The sequence below is a fragment of the Drosophila ficusphila genome, unplaced genomic scaffold (assembly GCF_018152265.1).
Source record: "Drosophila ficusphila isolate 14025-0441.05 unplaced genomic scaffold, ASM1815226v1 contig_198, whole genome shotgun sequence".
Classification (NCBI taxonomy): domain Eukaryota; kingdom Metazoa; phylum Arthropoda; class Insecta; order Diptera; family Drosophilidae; genus Drosophila; species Drosophila ficusphila.
The window spans coordinates 8,465,245-8,485,309 of NW_025064092.1; the positions used below are offsets into that span (position 1 = coordinate 8,465,245).

The 20,065-nt window shown below is 43.1% G+C and overlaps 1 protein-coding gene and 1 long non-coding RNA gene across 14 annotated transcripts in view; one reads left to right on the plus strand and one right to left on the minus strand.

Moving 5' to 3' along the window:
- The window catches only part of LOC108095314, a 109,753-nt gene extending 101,475 nt beyond the window's left edge, over positions 1-8,278 (plus strand). For all 3 annotated transcript variants that reach the window (XR_006245313.1, XR_006245312.1, XR_006245314.1), the window contains one exon: positions 8,192-8,278. This is a non-coding gene — a long non-coding RNA (uncharacterized LOC108095314). The remainder of the gene's footprint in view (positions 1-8,191) is intronic.
- Positions 1,370-19,934, minus strand: LOC108101768 (tyrosine-protein phosphatase 10D). Of its 11 annotated transcripts, none has more exons than XM_017206234.2 (13): positions 19,813-19,933; positions 18,605-18,712; positions 18,103-18,505; positions 10,273-10,519; positions 9,769-10,047; positions 8,207-8,885; positions 7,479-7,927; positions 6,566-6,994; positions 4,345-6,485; positions 4,014-4,272; positions 3,815-3,943; positions 2,749-3,277; positions 1,370-2,347 (listed from the first exon to the last, which is right to left on the minus strand). In XM_017206234.2, exons 3-12 carry the CDS (start codon positions 18,280-18,282, stop codon positions 2,772-2,774), a joined length of 5,298 nt encoding a protein of 1,765 aa, XP_017061723.1. In that variant the 5' UTR covers positions 18,283-18,505; positions 18,605-18,712; positions 19,813-19,933; the 3' UTR covers positions 1,370-2,347; positions 2,749-2,771. The 11 variants fall into 11 exon arrangements, with proteins under 11 accessions (XP_017061723.1, XP_017061725.1, XP_017061724.1 ...); XM_017206236.2 differs by lacking the exon at positions 18,605-18,712 and adding an exon at positions 19,144-19,189; XM_017206235.2 differs by lacking the exon at positions 19,813-19,933 and adding an exon at positions 19,322-19,602.
- Between the last annotated feature and the right edge of the window lie 131 nt (positions 19,935-20,065).

Below are 20,065 nucleotides of genomic sequence, written 5' to 3' on the forward strand. Positions count from 1 at the left end.
TGCGATGATGGCCAGGCCGGCAAACAGCAAACATGGCCCGACGTAATGAAGCTAAATGTTCCGCCAGCTAGATGTACGGCCAATTGGTATTGACCATAAGACAAGGCGATGCGAAGCGAAGCGATGAGAAGCTGCGATGATGGGACCAAAACTCCGACCAAGACTTTCAGCCAAGGCTTAAGCGAAAAGTCCATGCACAGAAACAAAAACATTTAATTGCATCTCGTATGAAATAATAATATCAGCCAAAATACATTTTAGATTGCAATCTCATTTGGGGTTTCATATGTTGTAAACAACTTGATTAATTATTGTCCTTATCCTTTTGCCAAATGGCAACCGTTTTTCTATGTGCCGCCTCCTGGCTTGCCAGTTGGCTCGTTTTGTATTTGTATTTCGCTGCAGCTGTATAATGGCGAAGAAGTCAATTAAGCCAAACGCTAAAAGGCCACGAAAGATAAATGACAAATGACGTGTCTTAAACTGTGATCAGTACCCATCTTTAACCAAAGAGAACATTTCTTTCCACTCTTTCGTTTTCTGCCCACTGTGGTGTGGTCGTGTGTGTGTGTGTGTGTGTGTGTATGTTTGTGATTTCCAGCAAAGAAATATCGCACAACAAGTGCAAATGCAATTAGTCGCGAGCTTTATTTGTTTGAGCGAATGCCGACTTGCACTGACATCCACGATCAGCATCATATAGCGATCATGATGATCTGGCTTTCGATCCTCGTCTTCCTCTTCCTGGAACTTGTTGCAAGCGAATTGCGGATCGCGGATCAAGAGCAGCATGTTGCAACCAATTTCTTCTAGCTACCTCATAATTGTTCCGATGATTTTCGCTGTATTTGGCCTGATCAGCCCATTAAGATTGTTTAAATGCCCGGCTATCTCGCTTTGGTGCTTCTTAAATGCTGCTGGGAAAATCAAGTTGAATTCGCATCAACATATAACAAATTCAACATTTTACAAGTATAAACGAAGTTCAAATTTTCATTTTCATTTTTGAAAAGGATTTTTTTTCACTGTTGTATCTCTATGAATTTAAAACTCTGTTTGGCTAGGGAAACCTGTATACTCAAATTTAATCTTTTTTTTTTTTTTGTACTCAATGGTAACAAAAAAAATGTGAATTCATTTTCCACAATTTTCTCAAAGGAAAATTCTAAAACTTTTCAAATATAACAGTTCAGTTCATGGTTTGAAACTGATCTTAATTATGTGAGTGCCATTGATGGTTTGAAACTTGTCTGTGGAAAGTATGCCAAGTGTTCTGAACAGATCACCCTGTACTCACCACGACAGTTGTTGATGGTTCGCAACTTCGACAAACCCAAAAAATTAACCACAAATTGGATCCCAAGGGACATTTCGCATTTCAATAAAAATTTATTGGTATTGTGGACATGCACATAAAAAAAAATAGAATTAAATACAATAAAATAAATGCTTACAACTTTAACTGCACAGTTTTGCAATTGCTATTGCTGCTCTGAGCTCTGACCGGATGCAATGGAATCGCTTGATTAATTCGAGACATAAATGGCCAGAGAACAAATGGAAGGTTTGCATGCAGTTAGAGTCAACATTTCGCTGACTAATCATGGACTAAAGTCTATCGATAAAACGAATCTAATCTACATAATAATAAAAATAATACATCGTTAAGAGTAATAGTAATAATAGCAGTAATAGTAATAGTAGACATAATCATAATATCGCGTCCACTAAATGGAAACAAATTTACAAATCTGTACACAACACGACAGAGCAGGGGGATAATGGACATTATATAATGGACATTGGTTACAGGGTGGGGGATACAGGGTGGGGGATACAGGGATAGATGCAAGAATTGGTTGCAGATTATTACACCTGAAGCTTAAGTATACGCTCTTGTTGGTTTGGTCTAATTTGGCGGCATTACATTAAATAAGCGGGCTAGCTAGCTTAGCTCTATGGCAAACAGGCGGTACGGCGAACAGGCGGTACACGCATCAATGGCACAGGCCAAAACGCGAGGCCTTCTTCGTTTTCGTCCCCCGACGTCCACCGATCGATCCAATCCTCAGATCCTCAGATCCCCAGATCCTCAAAAGATAATGCGGTGGCTTTCGACGGTGTGCAGCGAAATAGAAGGGCCCGCGACCACAGACTCACTCAACACACTCAACTCATTTGACAGCAACTCCGAATGAATGCCATTCCGTAGACAAATCACATCCAGCACATCACAGGCAGATTGTAAAAAAAATAACTATAGGTACTATCGAATATCATATCATGGGTAGATGATATTCCCGCAGCAAGCGTCCTCAGATTCCCGTCTCCGCTATGCCTTCGTCATCTGTAAAAGGGCACAAACATTTCCATTAGATCCAAACCCAAACTTCGGTTTATAAATTACGAAAAGAAAATGCTACAAATTACTCGAATGCAAGAACATAACACATAAACTAGGACAGGCTAATGTGGGTTTTCGATTCATACTTTGCTCGCTTCTCTTGGTTGAGTTTCGGATGTTGTTTATTATTTTTTTTGCCCACAACCATGTGTTCATGTGTCGATGTTAGTTTCTTTGCCAGTGCGGTTAGAATTTCGTGTTTGTTTTTTAGTTTTTAGTTTTTAGTCTGGGGTAAAAGCGAGTTAGAGCAAGTAATTTGGATGTGGGAACAACATGCATATTAAACGAAAGCTTTCATTTATTTTAAGGGGTCTGTGTTGTTGTGTTGTTTTGTGGGTACAAACCTAGACAAAAGTCGACTTTTCTATCAATACCACCAGCCGTCCTCATCGGCGACAGCCAGAGCGCCATCCTTGGCCACTGGCTCATCCTCATCCTCATCCTCATCGTCGGTGTCAGTTTCACAGTCTGATTTCGATTTTGACTTTGAGCCCGTGCAGATTCGTTCCTTTTCTGGCTTGGGGTGTTGGTGTTCAATGGGGTTCACCTCCTGGAGATCCACTTGCACATCCTGCCGGCTGCAGCTGCTGCTGCAGCTAGCCGATGATAAGGTGGCCGTCGTCTCGTTGTTCAACGGCTGCTGGTCATCATCAAGATGATCATCTTCATCCTCCTCATCCTCATCCTCTTCTTCATCGTCGCTGCTCTGGGGCTTCTCTTCCTTTGTCGTCAGCTTCTGCTGCTCCACATCCAAATCCAAATCCAAATCCGCATCCAGTTCTTCGGCTCTGGCCAAAGAAGCCCGTATGGGGAGGGGAATGGGCAGGATTCCCATTTTGGTTTGTGGTTGGCGCTCTAAGTAAATTTTAGTCACTTTTTTGTGCGTTTTTTTTTTTTTTTTTTTTTGCGGGGTTTTGCGTTTGGAGTTCGGTATTTGATTTTTAATTGAATTTCGTTTTTGCGGGAGTAAAAGCGTATGGAGTGTGTAAGTTAGGCGTTTGTTGTGTGATTTACAATAGTGTTTTAATTGTTTGATGGGTGTGTTTGTGTGTATGATTGTGAAAAGAGAGAAGAAAATAAATTATTGAAAAATATTCGGTTGGTTAGTGACAATCTCAAGTAAATTAATAGAAAGCCGCCTCTAGGGGAACCGCAGCCACGGAAAGTCATTATAAACAAGTGGGGAAAAAACACCAAAAATATCAAGTTAAAGAGCAGCCCGTAACCAGATTCAGATTGTGTGTTCGTAAAACAGATTTAGTTAATCGGTAAAATAAATTATGAAACTTGATCCGAAAAAGAGTGAAAAAAAACGAGAAAAATCAGCGAGAGAGAGACTAAAGTGGGAAAAGGGAAAGGGAAAGGAAGAAGGGGGGACTCAGCTTGGGACTCAGCTGGCAGGCAACTCACCTTCGTAGCCATCGTTGGCGTGCAGCTCGAGCGAATCGGCCAGCAGATGCTCCTTGCCCTCCAGCACCGCCAGCAGGCACTGGTGGATGCACACGTACTGCTGCTCCGTCTGCACCATCAGCACGCGCTCTGCAAGAAGCCACAATCATTGATTGATTATTGAGTTTAAACAGGTTCAAATAATATATAAATCACGCACCCTTTCGCATGGCAAACACAATGCCGAAGATGTCCACATAATCCGACTTGTGGATGTGCTGCAGGATGCGATCCAACGCGATGAACGTGCCCGATCTGCCCACTCCGGCGCTGCAGTGAACGATGATCGGTCGCATATCCGTTCCAATGACGTCGCGGAAGGCGCGCACGAACCGCACCAGCGACTGCGGCGGCTCTGGAACCCCAAAGTCCGGCCAGGTGGTGAAGTGGAAGTGCCGCATTATCCGCGATTCACAGTTCTGCAAAAGAAAAGGAATATATATTCCATTAAAGGGATCATGGCATGGATATACCAGTATTCAGATACTAACCCTGGAAACCATAAACTCAGATATGCTCCAGTCGTGGAAGTGCGTGTCGATGATCAGCTGCACCTTGATGTCCCCGTAGAACATGGCCACCCGGTCGACCGGCCAGTACTGGTCGCACTTCTCGCGTCCCTTCTCGAAGCACCGCGTTAGCATGACGATCGCCCGCGAGTTGCTCTCCCAGCACATCCGCCAGAACTCCTCGCGCGTCGAATGGAGCGGCCCCTGGGTGACGATGAACTCCCGGGGCGAGTTGTGGCCGGGCATGTAGTTGGCGTTGATGTAGTCGGAGCCATCGTCGTCGTCCACCGGCTGGAGCTTGAAGCGCGAGTGGTCGTAGGGCAGGATGTTGGTGAAGCGGTTCTTCGGACGATTGCACGGCAGATTGGCGAAGCTGCACGGCTGGTCGCGACCGACGTGCTTCAGCTCCTCGAACTGCTCGCTAAAGCGGAAGTCCGAATCGGCGGACATGAGGCGGTAGTGCTCCGGGAAGTCCTTCACGTGCACCGGCCGATTGGGAATCACGTAGCCATCGGGCAGGGCGGCCAGCTCGTCCTGAATGCGGGCCAGCTTGGAGGCGCGCCGGATCGTCTGGTAGTGGCGCTTGAAGCAGCAGCCCAACAGCATCGCCGCCAGCAGGAAGATGGCCAGGACAATGATCCAGAGGACGGTGTCGCTGCGCTCCGTGGTGATCGGCGAGCTGTAGGCGGTGTCCGTGAACTTGTCCTCGTCGGTGAAGGCGCGCACCTTGATCCGGTAGGTGGTGCCCGGCCGCAGCGGACCGTTGCAGTAGCCCGCCTGGTGCTTCTCGCAGCTGGCCGCTCCGATGGTGAAGTGCTCCGCCTCCAGGCTGCTCCGCCGGCTCCCATTGGCAGAGAGGAAGGGGTTGTACGGCTCGATGGCCTGGTAGGGGAGCCACACGGTGTACGCCTGCACGTCCTGCCAGCTGGGCATCTCCAAGCCGGACGCATTCTTGCCCACGTCCTCGGCAACGATTATCGTGTAGTAGCGCACCAGACCGTGGGCATTCGAGAAGTAGCCCTGCCGGAAACTGATCTCGATCGTGCTGCTCGTGCGACTGACCTCCAGCGGCGTGACGCTCGCCTCGGGAACGGGTGGCGCCAGGATGGGCATCGTTTGCAGGTGCTCCCGCTCGGCGCCGAAGCCCAAAGCGGACTTGGCCTGAATCCGAAAGATGTACTGATTGCCGGGCACCAGGCCCTCGATCCTGCCCTGGGTGGCGTTCGCCGGGAACTCGTAGCTGGACACATCCGCCGCGTCGTCGGCATTCACGCACGTTATGCGAAAGTAGTCGATGGGGCCGTGCTGCTCGCCGGGCTCCAGGCTCCACTCGAAGGTCACCTCGCCCGGTTGCACGTCACTGGGCTGGAAGTAGTCCACCTTGCCGGGCGGAGCCGGCAGCGTCTGGTAGCTGGCCGAGATGGGGGCACTGCTGCGCATCAGCGTGCTGCCGCCGGAGACGTCCGAATCGGAGCTTTGGGTGGAGCCCGCCCGCACCACCACGGTGAAGGTGTAGTTGTGGTACGGCCGCAACCCCTGCAGCGTGATCTCCGTCTTCTTGGTCACGTTCTGCAGCAGCTGGGGCGCCTCCTCGTCGGCGCTGAGGTACTGCAGCTCGAAATCGGTGAACTCGCCGGCCGGAGCGCTCCACTGAAGGCTGATCTCGCGCGCCGCCACCTGGCTGGCCCTCAGATCGCCGATGGGCAGCGGATGGAGGCGGTAGAGCCGCTGCACCGGCAAACTGGCCACTCCACCACTGACCGTCCACACGGTCACGTTGTAGAGCTTGCCCGGCGTCAGGCCGGAGAAGCTCAGCTTGCGCTCCGTGTCGTTGGCCAGCTTCTCCTTGTCCTTGATCTTGGGATCGCCCATCGAGAAGCGGTAGATGTCGAAGCGCGTGGTGTCCGCCGGCGTGGGTGTGTAGCTCAGGGTGACCGTCTCATCCTGACCCTGTTCGTGGCCAGCGTTCGCGATGAACACGTCCGACTGGATGAGCGGCATGGTGCGCGTGGAGAGGTGCGTGGTGCCGGAGCGGATGCCGTTCGAACTGGCCTGCACCTCGAAGCGGTACTGGCGACCCGGCGACAGATCCTCGATGGGAATGCGAACGCTTGGCGAGCTCACTGCATTGGAATTAGAAAATGCAAAACAGAGTTAGAGAGGAGGTGCTAACTAGGATATGGTATGCATATGGTATACTCACGATCCTCCAGCTGGCTGACGTTCTTGAACTCCACGCGCTCCGAGTCGTCGGTGGGCCACCACTTGAGCGTGTAGAAGTCCACATGGCCATCGGGACGGGGCCACTCCAAGGTGAGGTTGCGCGAATCCACAAGCGGCACAACATTCGAAACGGGCTGCGGCGGCATCGTGACATTCAGCTCCAGCGGATGGGGGCTCTCCACGCCGAAGCTGACGGTGTTCACCTGCACCAGGTAGCGTTCGCCGTAGTGCATGTCCTCGATCCGCGCCTCGTTCTCGTGCAGCCCGGAGATCCGCTGCCAGGCGGAGGCGTCCGTGCGGTAGCGCACCGCGTACTCGCTAAAGTCGCTGCCCTCCGGCGGCTGCCAGTGGAGCACCACCAGGTTCGTGTGCACCGTCTGCAGGCTGAGATTCTGCGGCGGTTTGGGAACTGCGGAAGAGGAGAATAGATTAATATATAGAATATACAGATTATAATAGATTTGAATAGATTCATTTAAGGGATCACGCAAACTATTTGTATTGTTGGTTATCCAACCAATAAATGAACTGAACCCACATATAACAATTCAATGCACTATAAATCGCAAACAGTTTCCGATTATATAGTTATATAAACTGTTTTCATTGTACTCAAAGCTAGTTAAAACAAAACTAAATGATGACCACAACCTGTTTGGCCTGTCCGCTCATTAGGAGCCATAAAGCTAAGCTCGATAAAAGAGCTAAATTCATAATTAACAGGATTATGGAATACATTATCTATCATATTATCGATGCCAAGCCATCGGATCGAATGGGAATTCGAATTCGACTTCAAGCGTTGCAACAAAGTATCCAAACCAGATGCTAAAAACACATTCTACTCTATAGATTATGGAATATATAATATCTAGTATCTAAAGGGTACTTACAAACTGCCTGGAAGTAGGAGTGCGGTTCGCTACGGATCCCGTGGCTGATGGCGTGCACCTTCACCTCGTAGCCGGATCCGGGATGCAGGTAGTGGATCGTCAGGCTCGTCTCGTTGGTGGCCACCGTGCGCTCCTCGCGCGTCCCGTTCCGCTGGTAGTGCACCTCGTACCGGTCCTGCCGCGAGTTCACATCGCTCCGCCAGCTGAGCGCCAGTCCCTGGTCGATGCTCTTCAGCTCCTGGATGAGCGGCGCCGCCGGACGCGTGTAGCGCGTGATGTCGCTGGCGTTCGAGGCCACGCCCTTCGAGAGGGCTTGCACGGCGATCAGGTAGCGACGACCCGGCAGCAGGGCGTCCAGTGTGTACTCGGTGAGGTTTGTGGTGATCTGCGACTCCGTGGCCACCGGGAACGGCGCCGGCACCTCGCTGGCATTCGTCTGCTCATGGTAGCTAACGATTGAAACAAAAGAAAAAGAATGTTATTTAAATATAAATATTAAATATAATTTAAATTGGAATTTTAATATTCTTGGCTTTCAAAGTAATTTGTTTTCTTTTCAGATTGATACAAAAAAACAATGGTATCATTACCAGTTTGCTTTTAAATGCGATACACATACTCATTTAGAAACAATTTAAATAGTAATTTAAATATTCCTGGCCTTTAAAATAAATTATCTTCCTAATGTTTCGGTTTTTATTTTCTCTCTTTAGGACACCTTAACTCACCTGATGCGGTAGGCATCCTGTCGGCCCGTTTCCGCCGGCTCCCAGGAGACGTGCAGCGCATTGCTGCGGTCGTCGAGGAATCCGCCCAGACTGCGAACGGGTCGCGGACGCAGAGTGACCTCCCCGCTGGCTGGCCACGAGTTCACGTTGTCGGCGATCGTCTTGACCACCACCTCGTAGGTGCGACCCGGCTCCAGGACATCCGGATAGTCGAAGTAGACCGATTCGCCGTCCGCGGCACGAGGCACATTGAAGATGCGGCGCGAGGTGGAGAGCATCACCTGGTAGCCGTCGAACTCGCTGTAGGTGCGCGGCGGATCCCAGCGCACGCGGAACGAACTGGAGGTGGTGAAGGCCTCGTCGAAGGTCACGTTGAGCACGCGCTCCGGAACAGTGAGGTATCTGGCGGTGGTCGGAATGGAGGACGTCTCGTCCTCGGAGACGGTCTGCACCGAGATGTTGTACTCGCGCCCGGGAACCAAACCCTTGAAGGCAGCCTGCGCCGGTCCAGGGGGTTCGCCCTCGCGCTCCACGTACAGCACACTCTGGATGGCGTCGTCCGGCGTTATGGACACCTTGTAGTGGGTGTAGATCCCGGCGGGAAAGGGCGCCTGCCACAGCACCAGCAGGGTCGTCTCGTTCCGGAACCAGACGATGAACTTGCCCGGCGTGTTGGGTTCTTGGGTTCGCGAAATGGAGATGCGGAGAGGAGAGGGATTCGGAGATGCCATGAGAGTCGGATCAATGCGAAATCAGGCTAACTACGAACTAAGTGAGTGAGCGAGTGGGTTAGCAGGGGTTTGAGTTAGTTCTAGGATTATGTGCAGCGGTGCTGAAAGGTTAACAGTATTCGGTATTCGGTGGTGATAGTGGATGGGATGGGAGTTACTCTTTCTACAATTTGTTTAATTGCAACCAAATAAAATAAAAGCTTAGTAGTTACTTAAAACAAAGTTATTTAATACAAGTTTAAAGCTGAGTTATTGGAAATAAAATAAATACCACCATTTAAACTTTTCAGCGATAAATAAAGTGCCAAACAAAGACGAACAAATAAAGACGCATCACGCCCGACACAGTGGACCCCAAAACCTGAGCCAATCGGGGAGATCAAATCTACTTTCATCTTTCATCTATCTATCTCTACAATTTCCAAACCGAGTTGGGCGCCACTGCACGAGGCGTTACTAATTACCATAAGTACTAATCAACTCACACCGTTTATTAGCAAAACTAAAAGTAAAAATCAATGAGCAGCAATCGCTCGAGGAACTAGGAGGAGGAACTAGGAGGAGGCTGGGTGGGTTACCTTCTGGGTGCTCAGATTCGGATTCTCAGATTCGGATTGCCATCCACTGGAGAGCATTTCAGATAGAAGGTGAGAGAGACACAAGCACAAGAGACAGATTGAATTGGGTGTTAGTCGTGATGGCCCATCACCGGATTCGGATTGGATTAATCAAATCAGTTTAATCTGTTAGCGGTTGGTTATTGCATTCTGTCGAATTAGAAGTTGCACCTGCGGTGCGGACTACGCGTTCCTGGCCGCTGTCCGGACTTACTTGTGGTGAAGTTGCGGCTCGTGTAGGCCACCGATTCCTTGCCCTGGTAGACGGAGTACGCCTGCACCTGGTAACTCCCGCCGGGGGTCAGCTCCTTGGCCGAGAGCTGAAGCGTCTCGTTGCCCTCCAGCTGGTAGCTGCGCTCGAAGGGCACGTCCGTGAGGCCCAGCACCCGGATCCGGAATCCCGAGTAGCGACCCGTGCCCGGCGGTCGCCACGTGATGAAGGCGCTCTTGCTCGACCGCAGCTGCACGCTCAGATTGGCCGGCGGATCGGGAGCTGTATTAAATAAATAATAAATACACATTAAATTACTAAGATTTAATTGCAATTCAAGAAAGGATTGTAATCTACTGTTTAACATTTTAATTAAAGAGAAGAAGAATAATAATAATATAATCTGCATATAATTTAAATTGTAAAGTTACTTTCTGTGGGTTGTTCAAGGACCGATTTCGAAATCATTTAAAGTAAGTATTTGCAATTTAAGAATAAGAAACCCACCTGTTGTTATGTTCACCGTCCAGGTGAGCAGCTCCTGATGCGTGGAGTTGGTGTAATACAGCCAGAAGTTGTACTCCGTGCCCGGCAGAGCCCGCGAGAACTTGATGTCCTTGCCGATCTCGCTGGCGGGGATCGTGGTGTTCGGCTCCGGGAAGCCAAAGGGCGGACTGTAGTCAATCCTGTAGAATGCGTTGTCATTGCTGCTCGCATTTGGAACATTAATCACCAGATCAGCGGCACTTGTGTGCTGTCAAATACAAAATTATTTACATTACTTTTTACCCAAAAAAAGATCCCATTCCCTACATTAGTTAAAACAGGCCAGTTTCCGAAGTCATATTCCCACAAATATATAAAGCACAGCAGAGCGAACAGAAAAACTTCGCAATTAAATTAGCCAACCAACGAAAACTTCTAAAGTTGAGGTTAATAGCGTCTATAAATAATCTTAAAAACAGTTTAATTAGGACTGAGCAAATAAATCAAGTCCTAACCGCAAAAAATTACGTAAGCTTTAGGGTTTCTTTTTCTTTCTTGTTGCTTTTTTTTTTTTTTTTTTTTGATGTGTTTCTTGATACAAATCACCTGGTGAAATATTGTTGTCCAAATCGTATAAGTCACACAGGGAGAGATTTTCAATTAAGAAAAACAGTTATGGTCTAAAGTTTATTCATATTCACAACTGTCAGCTCTGAGACACGATTGCGAAAGCCATTTTTCCTGCTTTCTATGGCGCCGCTAGATGGGCAATCATGTAAACGAGTTCGCCCGTGAGCCCTCAAGGGTATTTCAATCGGTATTCCATAGTCGCATGGGTGGGTATAGTCTCCCTTAAATCCAGGCGTGCTTACCTCGGAACTGACCTACATTCACTCATGCAATCATTCTTGCCCGACAATCCCCCATTAATCAGGGAGATAACGCTCGCAACGCACCGAAAATCGAGAGATAAGAGCGTGGATCTCTTGATGATCATATATATACATATATATAGATAGGGGGTTTATGTGACTGGGCAGCACTCTCAATGCCAGCGAAAGTGACTCATTTGGGTGCAAGTGATTGCATCTCGTGCTGCGCAGTTGCAGCAATTGCAATTGGAATTATATGAACCCAAACCAAACCCCAAGCACATGGACCACACATGACCAACCTCGACATCAGTTATCTTCGTTGAGCGGCCTTTGGAATGACCATCAATATAATGAGCACACACACACCAACACCAACACCAACACTCACACACACACAATGGGTTTTTCCACAAGCCCCCGACCTCATATTGTTGTTATGGCGAAAATAGGGAAAATCACGTCGGATCTTCGCATTTCTTCACCCTTCCTGTTTTGTTTGGGTTACTAGAGATTGTAGGTATGCGCGATGCAAACTCTAGTATCTAGTATCATTTCTATATGGGTGATTCCATATCAGATTTACAGTCGATATTGAGAAATTCGATGAGATATTTTTTTCTTGCTCTTTATCGAAAATAAATCGACACGTATTTTTTTATATGGCTCAGAAAATTTTTTTGACAAAGTTATGATTTTTTGAACTTTTGATGAACTGCCCTTTTTTGATGACAGTCGCGTTTTCCAGCCCCAACAGCTCGAAAACCGTACGTCGCAGGAAAAAAATGTATAGGAAGTAAAAATTTCATCCTTCCTTCTTCTTTGCAAAACTTTTGTGAAAAAATTTTTTTAAACAATTTTTCACGACAAAAAGTTTAAATGTTTATAACAAATTCAATTTTCTCCAACTTGGACCATTTTGATTTTTTTTTTTTTTTCACAGTAAATCCTTCAAATTCTTCTGATGAACATACTAAAGTTTCAGAATGGTATCAAAATTAGTTTTTGAGTTATAGAATTAAATAGCATTAAAAATTCATTTTATTGACCCTTACTATGCGCGCGCGAAGCGAATTGACGCTCGATAGAGTCGTTGGTCGGCGCACGCCCTGAGACCGAGCGCGCGGACCGTGCATGATAATCTTTAAAATTCTGTAACTCAAAAACTAATTTTGATACCATTCTGAAACTTTAGTATGTTCATCAGAAGAATTTGAAGGATTTACTGTGAAAAAAAAAAAAATCAAAATGGTCCAAGTTGGAGAAAAATGAATTTGTTATAAACATTTGAACTTTTTGTGGTGAAAAATTGTTTAAAAAAATTTTTCACAAAAGTTTTGCAAAGAAGAAGGAAGGATGAAATTTTTACTTCCTAAACATTTTTTTCCTGCGACGTACGGTTTTCGAGATATTGGGGCTGGAAAACGCGACTGTCATCAAAAAAAGGGCAGTTCATCAAAAGTTCAAAAAATCATAACTTTGTCAAAAAAATTTTCTGAGCCATATAAAAAAATACGTGTCGATTTATTTTCGATAAAGAGCAAGAAAAAAAATATCTCATCGAATTTCTCAATATCGACTGTAAATCTGATATGGAATCACCCATATACACAAAATGTGATTATCATAGCGTCCGATGGGCATTTCTTGGAAAATCGGAGCACTTGGAACGCAGATTGTATTTCGAGTCTGGCGCCTCAATAAAAGCAAGTGAAGTGTTTAGAAATGCAATTTCTTACTTGGTCAATTTCGGATTCCGGATACTCTAAGGAATGTGCAAATTTGAATTACCGATGTTAGATGATCTTCTTTCTAGGTATCCAGCAAAATATATACTGACTCAATGATAGTATGAATTACACAGTTAACGAACCAAAAGAGATAACTAGTATTTTAGAATATTTCTATATAATTTTACCAACTGTTTGTTTACCTCTGAACTCAAATGCTCTTCACTTTCTTATTTCAGTAATTACAAATGTTATGTGATGATGCAGCCTAACACCGTAAAAAGTAACCAATAAAATATGAAACACCGAAGTAATGGCTCTAACGTCTATATCGTAGTGCTATAATTGCGCAGTAAATATCTCTACTATCTGTTAATTAGCCAAATAAAATGCAGTTTCGCAATAAAAATATAATGCAAAAATTAAATTAGCAGATGCCGATCTGTTTTATTGTTTCTGCTCGCAACTCGTTAATTTCCTATACATATATGTATATACATACGTATCTATATACTCAGCACACCACCCGAATATATCTGAATGATAATGACGCTAATCACGTTTTGAACGTTAATCGGACATTAGGCTTATGCTGACGTCAGTCAAGCAGCAACGGATATAGAATATCGGATTTCTGGGGCTACTCGAAGTAATACCGAAAGATGGAATTTCCGATCAGGGTGGAAAACAAATTCGGAAGACGACGATTGAAATTTGTGAATGGAAAAGGCCTGACAGCAGCACTCGAATGGAAGGAAAAACCAATTTTCCTACGCTTGAAGTGCATATATGCAATTTGAATATGATTTCTTAATTCAGCTCGCCAGTTGTTGCATTTGTTGTTGTTTTTTTGTTGCTTTTATTGCATGTCACATGCGAACTGACAATGAACAACAACAATGGCGATGTGAAATGCATGTGAAAACGGAAGTCAAAGTGGTGTTTAGGCAAATCAAGCCAAAAACGATCAGCCGCCCATTTTTCACGATAATATCCCCCCGTTTTATCATCGACACCTCCGGCCACGCCCCCATCTTTTTTCTCCTCTGTTATTTCGCTTTTTTGTCCTTCAATTTGCAAAATGAATATGACCTTTAAGCCTAAATGATCGCACTAATAGTCATAATTAGGATGATGGGCATGATTATGACAGTGATGAGGCGGAAACCATCATGTGAACTGAAACGATATAGCCAACGCGACGTGGTGTCGAAAAATGTGGTTTTGCACTAGAAAATATATCAACTGAGTCCAATTTAAAATCTATAAATGTGCAATAACCATTGCCGAAAGCTCTTTAGCAATGTAGTCGAGATGTGTAATCTCCTATAAACAGTTTAAATTATCGTAGCTAATAACACAAAATGATATCAAAGCAGCTAAATACTTCCTTCGAACACCGATTAGTCTTGAGTGGTGCAATCGATTATTTCGATTTATTTGCACATACTATCATTTGTTTAATCGGCAGTTACTTACATTTGGGTTAAGCCGTTTTGATTGACAATTTAAGTTGTATATTTTTTGTTTTTTATTCGGATTTGCCTTTCACTTTTTTTTTTGCGACCCATGGGGATTGTTGGGAAAGTTTCGGATTAAAATAAATATCATTAGGAGGGTGTCAGTCAGGGAGAAAATCATTGACCTCAACTATACTATACGATTGATAACGAAGACAAAAACTAAATACTTGCCAACACTCATAGAAATATTCCGTTGAATTCAAAGTAGGCAAATAGATTGTTAAAACCTCATAATTACTAAACTAATGTAGGCACTATTGTCATAGTTTTTCACTAAGTGATTGGAAAATATGAAACCAGTGCGAAAATATCGCAGAAAAATCAAATTGAATCCGAGCGGTAACGAAAATAAATAAACGCAACGCAAATTGAATTCGCAAACGTGGAATGCGTGAGATTGAATTAAAGGCTTGTTTTTCTTGTGAATATGTGATTTTTTTTTTCATTTTGAGTATAAAACGTTGTAGGTTGTTTGCTAATTATTTTTATGTGCGTGCAAGGGAGATGGAGAGCTTGTGAAAAAAATAAAATACAAATCCATTTCAAAATCAAAAACCAAAACCAGTTAGGCGAGCCACAAGCTTCTCTTGAATTTTGCTTTAATTTCTGTCGAGCGTAGTTTTTTGTTGTTGTTGCGCTATATCCATATTTTTGTGTTCAATAAACAAATTGTCGTTTTATGTCTCTCCTCTTCCACCTGCAATTTTAACTTATTTTGACCAGGCAATTTTTTTTTGTATTTAGCTATCTGGTTATTTATTTTTGTTATTGCGTATCTGTTCAGGTCGAGTTGGCCCAGTTTTTTGTGTTCGCCCCGCAATTAATATCAATTAATTGCTAGTTGCTTTGTCAGAACAGAAAAGAAAGAGCGAGCGAGAATTTGGTACAACGATTAACAACGAAAATAATTGGAGATCAGCACAAAAATTAGCCAGAAGTCATGGAAGTTGAAAATGGCATGTTAACAAAGTAATAATTATATTGATAAATGAACATTTATCAACAGCAACAGTTATCCATAATATTTTTATGCATTTATATGTCGGTAAACTATATGCATGTTGAGTTGTATGCAATAAAAAGCAATAAAGAATAAAAGATAAATCAAACTGTGTAAAATAAAAAAAAAACTGGATAATATATGTACTTTAAGGCAAACGATCAGCTGAACGTTTTAAAAATAAATGTATCTTAAATAAAATAAGAGATTCTATAATCCAAAAAACAAACCCAAGAGTTCAGCACCCTCTACTGAATAAATTATATTGTAGGACCCCAAGCTTGTGATACATCTATTCTTAGAGCCCTCCACTTCAATTGACGGGGTCTTTAGTCAAGTGCAAATAGAGATTAACAAGCCATAAATGAGTATATATATCTCCCTGATTCTCTGTTTGAGTTGTCACTTTGCATATGGATTTCGCTTCCTGTCTTATTTATTTTCTATTTTATCGTTTGCCGGGAGAAAGCCCGAGATTCTTCTGGAATTTACTGGCCTTTTTTGCGTATACTCTTTGAAAGTTAAGTGAACATACATAAAACAATGTGAAGTTCTAACATTCCGATGGGTGTGTGCTCCATTTAACTCAACTCCACCCGCATGCCAATTAGTAGTAAATATCTTTCTTTTGCCCCACTCCGCAGCAGTCCTCTGGTTCTTCAGCTGCCATATAAACAATGGGAGAACAACAACAAAATTGGAAAACAGAGAAGGTGCCAACAACCCATAAAGCTGGCCAACAACCACTCCAGAAAAAACTACGTAATAAAAAAAGAAGCACCCACAAGAGCTGGAGAAAACAGTAGCATCTGAAGAAGCAGAAAAAAGGCAGAGAACTTAACACCCAAACGCATAAAAAGAAAACAAAATTTCAATTAATTGAGCCAAAGTTAATTTTACATCGATCCAACAAATTGTAAACAAAAAGAGGGAGGAATCCCCATTCCATTGAGTACTTTCTCGACTCTAATTTGGGTTCTCGTAGGGTGGTTTGGTTAATTTCCCTCAACACATCTCCAAACACTTGACACAGTTTCAATAATATCCATAAAGAAGGGGGCAGGGATCAGCTTAATTGCCGGCACTGTATTTGATCTCTTAAACTTTAATTGAATTTTCAGATAGCTCCCAACAATTAACAAAATACGAAAGAAAGACAACAAGAAAAACAGCATGGTTAAGGGGAAATTCACTTCAAGACAGCAAGATTTTAACTCAACATTACAAAGATCAATGCTAGATGTGCAAAAAAAAAAAAGGTATTTCCAAGATACAAAGTTTTAATACGTAAAAGTATGTTTTGAAAAGTATTGCATCGCAGATAAACAAACATTATTTTGAATGAAAGCAAAGGCATTTAGAATCGGACGAGGCAAACCCATGTTTTGTTCCCTCGCCGGGGGTTTCGAACCATCCAAAACCACTCACATTTACACTCTGTGGTTACGCTGTCAACAAACCGCCCCACTCTCTCTTGGCCCGGTAAAAAAAATTGGCTGATGTCATCGCCACTCTTCTTCGCTGGCATTTTTTTAACATTTTTTTTTTTTTTTTGGACGCTTAGTAATACAAATACTTTCGGCCAAGTTAGGGCGATAAGCCAGCACGTAATGACCCGCGATCCGCAATCGCGCAAACGCCCAGATAAAACGAAAGGCGGGAGATACACATGAGTTATAAAGCATATAGTAGAACTGATACAAATATGCAACCAAGAATTCAAGTAATTTCAGCACCATCAAATTAAAAGGACACTTAAATAAAAAGGACATTCTACCAATGAGGATCGCTTTTTAAGGTTTCAAATTCTATCTTTCTGTCGTTAAATAGCAGTGATAATTTTAAAACTGATGTTTAACTGCTTTTGGATTGTTAAAAAAAGTGGGTTTGGAAATATGTTTAACAATGCCTAATCGCTTTAAAAGATCATTGAAATTTTTTCTGAGTGAGGAAGTTCCGATGACAGCGACATCAGAACCAACCTTGAGTTTTACTTGCGTTCGCTTTTTACTCTTTTTTTTATATATTTTTTAAACTTTTTCCTTTTTGCTTTGGGATTTTGTTTTTATTTCTTTTGCTTGTGCACAACAATGCGACAACAATGCAAAACGAAACGAGTTTTGTAAACGATACAACAGCGGCTAAATAAAACGAAATTGCCAATAAAACACGGAATAATGGCTGGAATAGGCCCACAAATCGCAAATCAAAATCGCACACTTTTCGGACCCCCTATACTCCATAGTCAATGGATTCATCGCCCTTAGGAGTCAGAAATTACCTGCTATTTATTTAAGATTCACTTGCGGTTGAGTTTAATAATGGAGTTAACGTTGAAACCATTCTGGTCAATTTTTTTATTAATGCGAATTTTGAATGAATTTTGATCCATTTTAGTAAACTGTTATGTGAGTTTTCACTGAAATATTATTATAAAAATGATACCAACTAGAACCAGCCAAACGAGTTTTTGAAGACACCTAACAAAGCAAAACTTACTATACAATGGAAAATAGTTAACTTCTAATTTGAAAATCTGTCGAAGGAGATTGAGTTATTCGTAAAGAGCGTTTCGTTGGACTCAGTCTTTGATACAGTGATACAATGCATCAGACACAAGATATTTCCTCTTAAATCCTTAAGTTTTGAAAAATGTGCCCTCTAACAGGTTACAAATTTTATGGGTTTACCTGTCGTTTTATCTTTATCTTTTTTTTTTTACTCACCTGAGTCCAAAAAATTGTCAAAATGCCAACAACAAGCCACACGTATTGATGTTGTTGTTGGTGGCGGTAGTAATGCTGTTGTTGTTGTAATCGCCGCCGCTTTCGTCCATGTGATTGTCTTTGTATATGTTGCTGATGATGTGCCCGTAATTGTTGTCGTTTTCGCGTGGCACAGTCCATTTTCAAGTACAGTAAAACTCGATGATTGTCGAAGGTTTTCGCAGATCTTTGTTTTGTTTTTTTTTTTTTTTTTTTTAAGGGGGGGGAGTTGTGACTTTTGTTTTATTTTGTATGGCTATAACATGGTCATTCGTTTATATTGCACACACATAGTATACATGCTTTCGATATACATTTACGTTTGTATTATTACTTAATTAATATTGCACTTGTATTGCACTCTCTATAACAGGAAATTCGAAAAAGATGAGTGAGTAAAAAAACAAGAGACAGACATAAATGCGGGACTATTGTATTTATGCTTTAATCTGATTTCATTTACCGGCGAATGCAAGAAAAATGTTTTATGGGCAAACAAATTTATAACGGCACTGTCTCTTCACGCACACACACATGTCGGATGTAGAAATGGAAGAAGCAGAAGCGAAAGCTGCAGGTGAAAAGCAACAAAAAAAAGAGAGTGAGAGAGAGCCACTACTATCTTAGTAGTGTATGATCAAGGGAGAGGGGAGATAAAAATATAAACCACGCACAAGTGCGTGTTCGATGCATGTATGCAAGTGTGTAATTCACAATGAACAAAAACCGTTGCTTGATGCACACACTTGCACATATGTAGCGGCGCTTTGCTACAGGTACAGTGGGCGACTTGTTTAAAGAACTCGGACAAATATAAATTTAAATGAAAATCCAAAACTTTGTTATTTAATCAAAACTGTTTAATATCTAAATAAAAATGTTGGCCTTTTTCAAAACACTTTTTTTTCTATTATGATTTCTTTAAAATAAATGCACAATAATTTTACATTGAGAACGAAGATTATTATTAAAACACTATACAATTATCTTTTGGTTCTTTACCCATTAATTTTTCCTAATCGAGCGATCCCAGTAACATTACTGTTTGCTACCGTTGTTATTGTTGCATTACGAAATATCAAGTAATTAACAGACAATTGTTGCTGCCGCTTTTTGCACTTAGTTTTTGCACTACCACGGTTTTGTCTGTGTGTGTGTGAAGTAAGGTAAAATAACTTACAATAGCGGACGGTTAATGGTGATTGCATTAAAATGCTAATTGCACGCATTTACTTTTACTTCGCCCTTTCTCTCTCTTCGTTTCTCTCGCCCACACATGCACACACACACAGATGCGCTGGCTAACACACAGGCACATAAACTGAATGCGGCGGCGCAACGGCGACGACGTCGAAGTCGGCAGCGACGTCATCCACTAAAAATCACTTGACTGTTGCTCTTTTTCTTCTGCTTCTTCTTCTCTTACACCTCCTTTTTCTTCGTTACGTTCTTGTTTTTGTTCTACACCAACCAAAAACAAACCAGTCACGTTTTGTTTTATATGAAAAACATAAAAAAAAGATCATAGGCTTCTGGCGCGTCGTAGAAATACGCGCAGAGTAGAAAAAACTAAATCACGGAAAAAAAAAAAAGGATAGCGGAAACTCAAAATGGTGACCGCTGTTTATTCGCAGATTAAGAAAAGGTATTCACTGAAAACTTGTTACTAACATTTCGAAAGAGAGGCGCAAATAACGGAACATACGGGACGAGTAGCAATAACGGACACGAAACTTAAGACGAGGCGAATATCCGCAACAAAAAACAACGAGTGTGACCGTAGCACTGATTTGGCTTTTTTCCTCTAATGCCCCAAGCACAACCAACTAAAAAATCCTGTTTTTTCCAAAAATCGTTTTGCTTGGTGAAATGAATATTCTAGGAGAATGTACGAGCTAGTTTGGGAGTGTGTACGTGCTAGGTA

Excerpts from the sequence above, each read along its gene's own strand:
- LOC108101768 (XM_017206233.2), bottom strand. The coding sequence starts at position 18,282 with ATGGACTGTGCCACGCGAAAACGACAACAATTACGGGCACATCATCAG. Across the intron at positions 10,048-10,272 it reads GACGGTGAACATAACAACAG|CTCCCGATCCGCCGGCCAAT; the intron begins GTGGGTTTCTTA and ends TATTTAATACAG. Across the intron at positions 4,273-4,344 it reads CTGAGTTTATGGTTTCCAGG|AACTGTGAATCGCGGATAAT; the intron begins GTTAGTATCTGA and ends TTTCTTTTGCAG.